At 46.1% G+C, this 12,362-nt stretch overlaps 1 protein-coding gene and 1 pseudogene across 2 annotated transcripts; one reads left to right on the forward strand and one right to left on the reverse strand.

Moving 5' to 3' along the window:
* Window positions 1–200: 200 nt before the first annotated feature.
* LOC311116906 (transmembrane protein 121-like) lies at window positions 201–2,356 on the forward strand (the record flags this gene model as incomplete). The annotated part of the gene is made up of 3 exons (XM_084191930.1): window positions 201–314; window positions 625–795; window positions 1,673–2,356. 3 exons carry the CDS (start codon window positions 201–203, stop codon window positions 2,354–2,356), a joined length of 969 nt encoding a protein of 322 aa, XP_084048056.1.
* Window positions 2,357–7,565: 5,209 nt separating this feature from the next.
* On the reverse strand, window positions 7,566–8,972 carry LOC311116911 (tuberoinfundibular peptide of 39 residues-like; annotated as a pseudogene). Its single transcript has 2 exons — window positions 8,857–8,972; window positions 7,566–7,927 (listed from the first exon to the last, which is right to left on the reverse strand). The product of its transcript is annotated as a tuberoinfundibular peptide of 39 residues-like (transcript).
* Window positions 8,973–12,362: the final 3,390 nt, after the last annotated feature.

Genomic DNA, 12,362 nt, shown 5'->3' on the forward strand with positions numbered 1-12,362 from the left:
AATGCAATTATCCCAAGTGCATTTTTTTCAACAATGTAAAAAAATCTGAATGTATCTGTTAATTTAGTTGGGATTGATCAGGTACACTTGACTTTTGCCCCTAAAATAACTGACTGAGAAAACTGTAAACTGCAACTTTTGTTTTGGAGGACTACAACAGGAAGTTCAGCTCTGTAAAACTACAACCCCCATTACCCACCATGGTGTTGCCGCAGCCAGACAAGCGCCACGTGTGCCTGACCACCATGGTGATCATGACCAGCATGGCCTTTATGGACGCCTACCTGGTAGAGCAGAACCAGGGGCCCAGGAAGGTAAGAGGCCTTAAACATTTTTTTATTAAGCTGTAGTCTGTGATTCAAAAAAGAATAAAACTATACATCATTAATTTAAAAGTCCGAAAATAGATGTACCATTCGTAGACTGTAGCTTTGAATTACAAAATTATTTAAAGTTGGCCTTTTAATCAGTGATTTTACTGTTTTGACATCCTTTTTTTTTTTTTTCATCTCTTTCATTGCCTTTCAATTGTTTGCTTTTTATTTATTTCAATATATTGTTTTACTGTAGAAACTGTTTTGCGATTTTAATGTTAGGTAAATGAAGTATGATGTGTATTTGTAGATCGGGGTGTGCATCATCGTGCTGGTGGGAGACATCTGTTTCCTCATCGTGCTGCGCTACGTGGCGGTTTGGGTCGGGGCTGAGGTGAAGACCGCCCGTCGCGGCTACGCCATGATCCTCTGGTTCCTCTATATCTTTGTCCTGGAGATCAAGCTCTACTTCGTCTTCCAGGTAGGGAGACGGCTGGGCCAGAAACCAGAGGGTCATGAGTTCCAATACCAGTGCCTACCGGGGAAAATCTGGTGGGGAGTGGGCCGGTGTAATAGGACTTTCCAGGTGAACAAAAAGGAGAGCAGTCATTGATGAAGTCATTCAAAATCAATACGGTTTAATTACAAGAATTCAGGGAGACACCTCCAGAACAGATGCATAGAACATTTCTAACTGGCCTCTTGGAGACCCTTAATATCCTAATCAGACAGCACCAAGTGTACCTTAAACACCAGCCAGAGAGGCTTCTGGAAGTCCAAACAAAAGACATTGACTGTCAGCTGCAAAAGAATCACACAGTGTTTCACATAATAAAATGATTATCAGTGTCCTCAGTCCTTGCACCTCCAGTCTGGCGTCAATCACTATCAGCAGATATTAGTTTAATCCATAACATCTAGTCTAGTGACCATCAACCCGAGTGTTACAAACAGAACGCTGGAAATCATGTGTAGTACAGAAAGGGAAGATATAGAAATATGCTAAACATTGCATTAAACACTCTAAACTGAATATTAACTTTATTCATCTTAAATATTGCCATTACAGCCGGCAACTGGAGTGTTGCTGGCATCAGTATCCCAGATACCATCTCCTTTCGTTGTACCCTTGAGCAGGATACTTCGCCCCTAAACTGCTCCAGGGACGCTGCACTGTGGCTAACCGTGGGGTGTGTATGTGTGTGTATTGGCTGGGGGGCGGGGAGGGGATGCTGCAACCTGATCTCATAGTTTAATGTCGGGACTTGACAGGGCTGGATACTGACAGAGATCCTGAAAAAGACACATTTCAATATCTCTCTGACAATTAACAACAAAGAATGTCTTATATCTTCTAGAACTACAAGGCGGACAGGAAGAGCCTGGAGACAGTGGCCCGGAAGGCTCTAACCTTACTCCTCTCTGTGTGCGTCCCGGGGCTGTACCTGGTCCTTGTGGCTCTGGACAGCATGGAGTACGTGAGAACCTTCCGGAAGAAGGAGGACATGCGGGGGAGGCTGTTCTGGGTGGCCCTGGACTTGCTGGATGTTCTGGACATCCAGGCCAACCTGTGGGAGCCCCAGCGGACGGGCCTGCCCATCTGGGCCGAGGGACTGATGTTCTTCTACTGCTACATCCTCCTCCTTATCCTGCCCTGCGTATCCCTCTCTGAGATCAGTGTCCAGGGGGAACACGTCTCGCCTCAGAAGATGATGCTGTACCCTGTTCTTAGTCTCGTTACTATAAACATAGTGACTATCTTGATCCGCGGGGTCAACATGGTGCTGTTCCAGGATAGTAGGGTTTCCACAATTTTCATAGGGAAGAACGTGGTGGCCATAGCCACGAAGGCCTGTACGTTTCTGGAGTACAGGAGGCAGGTGAAGGAGTTCCCTCCACAGGACCCTAGCATGGCAGGTATAGCATTAGAGCTGCAGCAAGGGAACTCTGTGGGTCACAGCCACGGGCACAACCAGACCTTACCCAATGCCACCACTAGCCTCCCCGATGAACTCTCACCGACCGAGGTCATAGACACATGACCCTCGCCCATGGATAGTTAGATCCTTTTCACACTGTAATGCCGAGCGGATCCATGCTGTGATGTCTTTGGTATTTTTCTTTCACACTGTGCTTTCCAGCAACTACCAGTGCAGTACAGCTTGGCTTAGCTTGGCTCAGTAGTGTGAAAATGGTGGCACGTGTCTGACCCTGGGCACAGCTAGACTGGACTAGACTTCTCAGAGCTCAGTATGACCCCAACCAAGACTGTTCCCGTCCTATGGGGTGGCAGAAGCAGAAAGAAACACCATGTTTCACTGAGGCCGCTCCAGCTCAGGAAAACGGCCCAGCGCCTTGCCAGCCAGCCTACCAGATGAACTGATGAGATCATTCTGATAAAGACTGATGTGTTTTTCTATTTTATTGTGTGTGTTTCTATACTTCTCTATGGTGGACTAGCAGACAGACAGACACATACTGGAGACCTCAGATACAAAGCCCAGCTCAGCTGACAGGAGCTTATAGTCTACCAGTTAACCAGACCTTTGTGCAAATACTACTCAAAATAATTTCAAATACTATTTCTGGACTTGATTGAGCTTGCCTGGCACAATGGAACCAATTGAATAGTGGCAATACTGAAAACCACACCCATCTGGCACTCCAGGCAGGCTAGAGCAAACATTAAACGTTTTTGAAAGATTTCCAGTAGTATTTGAACCCAGGTCTCCTGTAAACTCCTTGTCCTTTTTGACTCACTGGGATTTTTTGTAATTCCAAGACAATGTTTTTAAGTGATGGTGTAATGCTGTAATTCTCTTTGTCATTTTAAATATATATATATATATATATATATATATATATATATATATATATATATATATATATATATATATATATATATATATATACACATACATACATACAGTGTATATATATATACACTGTCATTGAAGCAGCATTCATTTGAGGAATTTCAGAGTGAGGATGGTTAGAGGGAAACAAAGAGAGGGAGGGGTGGACGGTGGAAGAGAAAGCAAGAAGAGAGAGAGGGAGTGAGTTAGAGAGAAAGAAAGAAAGATGGGAGGGAGGGTGGGAGTGGGAGGAAAAGGGCTTGGGAGAGCGGCAGTGTGTGTCGGGGGTGGTGGGTGGGAGGAATGGAGGGATGGAGGATGGGTAAAGGGCTGGGGAGAGGGGCAGTGTGTGTCGGGGGTGGTGGGTGGGAGGAATGGAGGGATGGAGGATGGGTAAAGCTGCTTATTAGGTGTAAGCCTCTCAGAAAGGGATCCAATTACCATGCTACTGTGAGGCTTTTAAAGTACGAGACCAGACCATATGTATGGTGTCCATATTAGGACATCCTTAGAGTCACAAGAAGGTGGTGTCAGACACCTGGGCCCGTATGTATCAAGCATCTCAGAGTAGGAGTTCTGATCTAGGATCAGTTTTGCCTTATAAATCATAATGAATTAGAGGAATGACCTGATCCTAGTTCAGCACTCTGACTCTGAGATACTTTGTGAATACGGGCCCTGACTATACCCACTCCTTGTGACTCAGAGGCTGTCCTAATATGGGCACTAGATGAAACACCTCTGTGTTTCCCTGAGCTCAGCACTAATGGAATAATAAAGAGGGTCCACAGCCCTTATAGTTTCTCAATGTGTCTTAGTATGTGTGCTTATGTAGCATTGTGTGTTTGTGTGTGTGTTTGTGTGTGCTTATGTAGCATTGTGTGTGTGTGTGTGTGTGTGTGTGTGGGTGGGGGGGGGGGGGGGGGGGGTGAGTGCTTGTTTTTGTGTGATACACATACCTTATAAAACTCTACTTTAAAAATATACAATGAAAAATCCATATGCTCTTTCTTTGGCAGGAAACATGCATGCATAATATTTAGTATAAAACATGAAAGACCAAGCTCTCAAACAACATTCAAATTACCATAGATGTGTTTAGCTGAGAGATACACAATGTCTTAACTTTTTTTTTATGGTGGAAACAGAATATACTAAAAGGCCAAAAGTGCTCGTCGAATATCTCATTACAAAATCATGGGCATTAATATGGAGTTGGTTCCTCCTTTGCTGCTTCTGGGAAGGCTTTCCACTAGATGTTAGAACATTGCTGTGGGGACTTGCTTCTATTCAGCCATAAGAGCATTAGTGAGGTCGGGCACTGATGTTGGGCGATTAGGCTTGGCTAGCAGTCGACGTTCCAATTCATCCCAAAGGTGTTCAGTGGCTTTGAGGTTAGGGCTCTGTGCAGGCCAGTCAAGTTGTTCCACACTGATCTCGACAAACCATTTCTGTATGGACTTCGCTTTGTGCACGGGGGCAATGTCATGCTGAAACAGGAAAGGGCCTTCCCCAAACTGTTGCCACAAAGTTGGAAGCACAAAATCTTCTAGAATGTAATGTATGCTGTAGCATTAAGATTTCCCTTCACTGGAACTAAGGGGCCTAGCCCGAACCATGAAAAACAGCCCCAGACCATTATTCCTGTTCCACCAAACTTTACAGTTTGCACTACGCATTTGGGCAGGTAGCGTTTTCCCGGCATCCGTCAAACCCAGATTCGTCCGTCGGACTGCCAGATGGTGAAGCGTGATTCATCACTCCAGAGAACGCGTTTCCACTGCTCCAGAGTCCAATGGCGGCGAGCTTTACACCACTCCAGCCGATGCTTGGCATTGCGCATGGTGATCTTAGGCTTGTGTGCGGCTGCTCGACCATGGACACCCATTTCATGAAGCCCACGACGAACAGTTCTTGTGCTGACGTTGCTTCCAGGGGCAGTTTGGAACTCGGTAGTGAGTGTTGCGACCGAGGACAGACGATTATACAGTACTGTCCCAGGCTATACAGTACCATGTCCCAGGCTATACAGTACCATGTCCCAGGCTATACAGTACCATGTCCCAGGCTATACAGTACCATGTCCCAGGCTATACAGTACCATGTCCCAGGCTATACAGTACCATGTCCCAGGCTATACAGTACCATGCAAAATGCACAATAAGATGCTGAAGTCTTACTTAGTTCCTGTAAATAAGTATTTGGGTGCTGTGGCCCAGGAGTATGAAAAAGACGACCAGGGGAGGTCATACAGTAACATGGCCAGGAGAGGGAACAGATTACAGCAATAAGAAAAAAAGGGTACCGTATAGTAGGATAGAGAAGCAGCATCAATGGAGGGGAATCATTGGTTTGCAGAAAGCAATTTAGAGTCTGCCGATTGGGTGAGTCTGCCAGGTAGCACCACTGGGTCCGGTGATAAATAATAGTCTCTGCTGTCCTGGGTCTACTTATCTATCACAGCAGAGCAGAGAGCTAGCCGGGTCTCTGGGTCTCTAGCTGATTCTGATTCTATGGCCACTTCCCCTTGGACCCTAGACAAGAAATAACCAATGAGCATTGTTGCAGATGACTACAAAACGGATATCCAAACAGGACAGATGAAGAGGCAAGCCTTAATCTTTAACTCTTATATGTTAAGTCCCCTATTTGGGGGACTTTGAGCAGTTCTGGACCGGTTCCAACAGACTTGTCTTGGGGTTCGGAGTCTTATAGTGCAAGAAAGCCCCATCCAAGGTTGCCATGTCTGCAGTTTTCCTGAAACTGGGCTACTTTGATAACGATTTTGAAGGGGTGAAAATGTATTGGTCGCGGGATGCAGGTTTTTGGGCTACATCTAAATTGCCCCGCGGCTGCCATGGCATTTCTCTTTTTTTTAAAATCTATAATGCACACACACATAAACGCACACACACACGCACACTCAGGCACACACTCACGCACACATACAGAAAAACACACACAAACACACATACAGGGCTCATCGTTGCTGAATGACAGCTCTCTGCTTATTATAGCCACAAGTCTGCCTATATTGTCATAAGCACATGTAAAACATGATAATAAACATTAGAGAGAGAGAGAGAGAGAGAGAGAGAGAGATATTAACTCATAAATCACAGGTCTGCCGCATTACCAAATTAATGGTCCACTCTCCAAAAGTAATGGGGTCAGGCTGGTGTATTTAGCTTCGGCACCCATTTATTTTCTCATCATAAGTTTATTAAAATATTCAATTTTTAACACATCATAACTTGGATGTTGGGGGAATAGATCATCATCTGCTGTCCAAGTTCTTAGCTAAGGGTTTGTGCTCCCCTAGACGCACACACACACACACACACACACACACACACACACACACACGCAGGCACGCGCACACACACGCACACACACACACGCACGCACACACGCACGCAGGCACGTGCACATACACACATACACACACACACACACGCGCACATACACACACACACACATGTGTGCACACAATTCAGGCCGGGATTCAATGCGAAGCGCGTTGTAGAGTCCTGTCGACAATGCACCTTTTAAAGTCAATGTTCCCGCGCAGATGTCGGCTCATTCGGAATTGACCTTCAAATCAAGCACCCTGCAACCCGCCTCAGGTTGAATTCTGGCCGCAGGTCCCTTTGAGAAGTAAATTACAAACTGCTTTTCAATTTACCCTAACCCTGCTGTATATTACATTACGTGTCAAACTCATTCCACGGAGGGCAGAGTGTCTGCAGGTTTTCACTCCTCCCTTGTAGTTGATTGATGAATTAAGGTCACTAATTAGTAAAGATACTCCCCTAACCTGGTTGTCTAGGTCTTAATTGAAAGGAAAAACCAAAAACCCGCAGACACTAGGCCCTCCATGGAATGAGTTTGACACCTCTGCCTTACACCTTCCACCAGACTGCAGAGACCATCAGTTAAGTGCATCAGCTAAAAAAAATGTGTGAATTTCCATATGACCAAAAAAAAATTTTTAAACATAAGAACATAGGAACCATGGAGGAATAATAACCATATTAATACAATGATCAATCGTTTGCTTGATTTCCTCATTATGAACAGCCCCATGGTAGACCCACAGCTGAACAACGATGGCACCATCGCAATGGAAGTCTCTCAATGTATTTATTAGTTCAATCAACAATTGAACTGGATCAAAACAATCATGTAAACAAATGCATGTAAAAATCCTGTGTCAATTGATGCTCCACATTCACAGTTTATCCTTCATCAAACATCACATAAAGATCTGATAAATATCTTTATTGACTTTTAAATTCGGAAAGAAAACGTAATTATTTAAATCAGGGTACGCTATGAATTGTTTTGTTGAAATCAGGGTACGTTATTTATGTACAGGCTTAGAGCAGTCATCTTACTACTGGGAGTTGACGACCAAAAAGTTTCTGCATATAGGAGATAAGCCACTTCTGTCTCTCAATGGTGGTTAACAGCTTACTCTTCTCCCTGAACACTGCATCATCTGCCACCACGATGTTCCTCTTCTCCTCATGCAGAGCCCAGTCACCCAGCCAGCCATTGGCCATGTCCTCATCCATCTGCGACTGGCCCACCATTGGGAGCCACTGCTCCCCCAGGAGCTCTGCCTTGCTCTTGGCCGCACCAAGGTCTTGGGCTGACATCATCTGAATGCTCCAATCACGGAGCGAGATGGAGGGCCAGAGAACCTCCCACTCCTCCCTCTTGTTGGAGTCTCCTGAATCGCCTGGAGGGGTGCCTCTGGAAGCAGACAGAAGAACAGGAATGATAGAACTCACTTCCAATATAGGAACAATGGATCTCACGAGGAACCATTTCTATATATAGAACTCTTCCATATAAGAACAATGGATCTCACTAGGAACGATAGAACCATTTCTATTGATAGAACTCACTACAATTACAGGAACAATAGTGCTCACTACCATAGAAAGATTGATCTCACTACCATGGTGTCTTAGTCTCAAATTACAACAGTAAAAGGGTAGATAAAGATCAAATCAAATCAAAATCAGATCAAATTTTATTGGCCACATGCGCCGAATACAACAGGTGCAGACATTACAGTGAAATGCTTACTTACAGCCCTTAACCAACAGTGCATTTATTTTTAATAAAAAAGTAAAATAAAACAACAACAAAAAAAGTGTTGAGAAAAAAAGAGCAGAAGTAAAATAAAATAACAGTAGGGAGGCTATATATACAGGGGGGTACCGGTGCAGAGTCAATGTGCGGGGGCACCGGCTAGTTGAGGTAGTTGAAGTAATATGTACATGTGGGTAGAGTTAAAGTGACTATGCATAAATAATTAACAGAGACGCAGCAGCGTAAAAAGATGGGGTGGGGGGGCAGTGCAAATAGTCCGGGTAGCCATGATTAGCTGTTCAGGAGTCAAGATGAAGATGAAGGGAGCTCACACTTTTGGGGAAAAGGGGGAGAAACAGGATGGACTATCTGGGTGAATTTCTAAATTGTTTACTTGTTCCTCATGACCTCTTTCAACCGACTCACCTCGCCTCCTTTTCAAAATGTCAGAAGAAACAAGTTCTGTCCTCAATCCGTGGAGAAGATGAAAGATAGGGGACGGGAAGAATGAGGATTCACTCTCTGTCTTACTTCTGTCTTACAGGGAGGAAGGACAGGTAATTGGGACACTGAGTGAGTCTTACCTGTGTATGGGTCGGAGGCATGGCTGAGGGTAGCTGGAGGTCACCAGAGTCATGGCCATTATGGTCAGCAGCAGGAGGGTGAGGCGTGAGGCAGCGGGAGGAGCCAAACCAGCCATCCTTAAATCCACTCGACTGGCCCACCAACCAACACCAGCCAGCCAATCGGAAGAAAACATATTAGTGTTTTATTCTCTTGTGATACAGTACATTCATATTCACTCACTCTTTCAATCTCGGATAACCCAGAACTAAAGTCTTGTATAATTGGTCAGATGCTTGATTAAGTTCTGGGTCCATACGTGTTAAAAGAAGAGATAAAATGAGGATTGGAACCAGAACGAAGAGCTCCACCCTCTCTCTTTGCAAGTTACGGGCCGAAAGTCCCATCCTCTTCCGAAATTCGAAAGATGCTAACACCTGCGAAATCATGATTTGTCCAAATAGCCAGTGACGGAAAAACCCACCAGAACTAACGTTGCTCGTCATCTCATGCATCCTGTTGTGTCATGCCAGATCAACGGTACCATTTGTGCTTACGCAGTCTGTTCACGAGAGATGACTCACTCTTTTAATATTACTTTCACATTTACACTCAGTGAAATAATGAAGGTCACACACTTTAAACTCCTACTTTACTAGATAAACTCAGTACCTTCTCATATACCAATTGTCTAGCATATAATGCAAACACGCTATCAGTACACTAGATATTCTCACTGAATTATACATCAATGGGTTACTGCGTTAACACTCACATCACACACTCCAGAAATCAACATGCACTGTGATACATTATATACATTTGAATTGTAACCTAGTAATGTGCTGTATTACGAAATAAGTGCTAAATTGCTGTCAATATTATTTATACTAGGCGTACTCTATTTCTTCAATTTTTTGGTGACTTTTCTTCTGCCTAAAAACATAAGCAATCTCAAAGACACCAGTGTCACGTTCGTCGGTAAGAGAGGAGGACCAAGGCGCAGCGTTGAATGCGAACATATTTATTATAGGTGATACACGATCAAAACGATAACGTGACAGTCAACGGTCTAACACAAACCAACTAGAACAAGATCCCACAACTATTGTGGGAAAACAGCCTGTTTAAATGTGGTTCCCAATCAGAGACAACCAGCCACAGCTGACACTCGTTGCCTCTGATTGAGAACCACACTGGCAACATAGAAAAGAAACAACTAGACCTACAACACAGAAATCTACACACCCTGGCTCAACATAACAGTGTCCCCAGAGCCAGGGCGTGACAGTACCCCCCCCTAAAGGCGCGGACTCCGACCGCGCCAACCAAATACCACAGGGGAGGGACCGGGTGGGCACTCCGCCTAGGCGGTGGATCCGGCTCCGGGCCTGATCCCCGCTCCCTCTCCAACCCCCCAAAGTACCCCTGGTCCGGTCTGGCCCCGCTGGCCGGAGCTGGACTGCACATTGGTGGAGCGGATTGCTCTAGCTCCGGCGTGAAGCATCTGACCGGTGCCGGACTGACGACGCACACCACTGGCTTGGTGTGGGGAACAGGCACGGGCCGTGCCGGGCTGACGACGCACACCACTGGCATGGTGTGGGGAACAGGCACGGGCCGTGCCGGGCTGATGACGCACACCACTGGCTTGGTGTGGGGAGCAGGAGCGGGCCGTGCCGGGCTGACGACGCACACCACTGGCTTGGTGTGGGGGGCAGGAGCGGGCCGAACCGGGCTGGCGATGCGCACCACTGGCTTGGTGTGGGGAACAGGCACGGGCCGTGCCGGGCTGACGACGCACACCACTGGCTTGGTGTGGGGAACAGGCACAGGCCGTGCCGGGCTGGAGACTCGCACCATTGGCCTGGTGCGGGGAGCAGGAACAGGCCGGACCGTACTGGGGACACACACCACTGGCCCTACGCAGGGATCTGGAACGGGCCGGACCGGACTGGTAACACACCCCAGTACCCTTCGCCGTGCCTCTACACCTTCCATCCCCTCTTCGACCAGTGGCCCCCGTAACCTGGCGGCCTCCTCTGCCAACCCGCTGGGCCGCTCTGTCGCGGTCTCCTGCTGGCCCGTCGTCCACAGCGTTAGCCCCCCCCCCTAAAAATGTTATGGGCTTCACTCCTACCCGTGGACCAGGTCTCCATACTTCTCGCCAGCCTTTCGCCCTTCTGCTTCCACGTCAAGCCCCTCTCTTCCTCACCCGGCTTGACCCAGTCGAGGAGGCGCTGGATATCCGCTAGGGTTTTCCCTGGCGATGGCTCCTGGACCCGCTGCTTGGTCCCGTTCTGGTGGGATCTTCTGTCACGTTCGTCGGTAAGAGAGGAGGACCAAGGCGCAGCGTTGAATGCGAACATATTTATTATAGGTGATACACGATCAAAACAACAAAACGATAACGTGACAGTCAACGGTCTAACACAAACCAACTAGAACAAGATCCCACAACTATTGTGGGAAAACAGCCTGTTTAAATGTGGTTCCCAATCAGAGACAACCAGCCACAGCTGACACTCGTTGCCTCTGATTGAGAACCACACTGGCAAAATAGAAAAGAAACAACTAGACCTACAACACAGAAATCTACACACCCTGGCTCAACATAACAGTGTCCCCAGAGCCAGGGCGTGACAACCAGAGAGCAGTGTAAATTCATCATATTAAATATAATACAATAAATAAACTATACACAAAAAAGCGAGACTAAAGTAACATTCAATACAAAACATTTAATTCAAGTATTACAAAGTAATTTCCAAAGTAATTTCATGAAGGTTTATCTTACCCTTGTCTCAAGTGCATTGTGGTCAGGAACCAAAGTCTTCAGCTTGTTTCTCCAGTGAGTCTCCTGCCTCTGGCTTCACCTCTTACCACAGGGTCTCTTACTGTATGTGTGTGGTGGAGAGGCTAAGTACTCTCAGGTGTGTGTGAATACGGACTGTCTGTACACAAGGGTATGTACAGCTCACAATAGAAGGAGTCAGAGTTTGCCTGCTCTTATAAACCCTTGGGGAAGGGATGCTTCTGATGGATGGTAGGGTAGAGTAGAGTATGGAAAGCAGATGGTATTAGATAAAAGGCCACATCTCGTTGTCTTTTTTTAAAAGCTACCTGAAACATCACTAACGACACCTTGGATGGATGTATTTGGTATGATTCTTAATTTATACAGGAGGACTCAAAGAGAGAGAGAGAGAGAGAGAGAGAGAGAGAGAGAGAGAGAGAGAGAGAGAGAGAGAGAGAGAGAGAGAGAGAGAGACACTAGCTTGGACGTTACAGAGCCTGATGTCTTGAGGGATGAAAGAAAACATTTTAGAACATAGATACATGTGCCCAGCCCCTGGGAAATCAAAACTGTGTTTTAATCTAGCAACCAACACCATTATGTTGAGTCCATGACCCTGGAAGTCCTCGCAACCTTTCCTGAACCCAGGGTGGAATATCAGCGCAACAAAAATAGGGACTAAGACCTGCTTGACTCAAAGGGAAAATTGAATATGTATTACGGAATACA

This window comes from Coregonus lavaretus, assembly GCF_964263955.1.
Source record: "Coregonus lavaretus genome assembly, contig: HAP1_SCAFFOLD_2356, whole genome shotgun sequence".
Lineage (NCBI taxonomy): Eukaryota > Metazoa > Chordata > Actinopteri > Salmoniformes > Salmonidae > Coregonus > Coregonus lavaretus.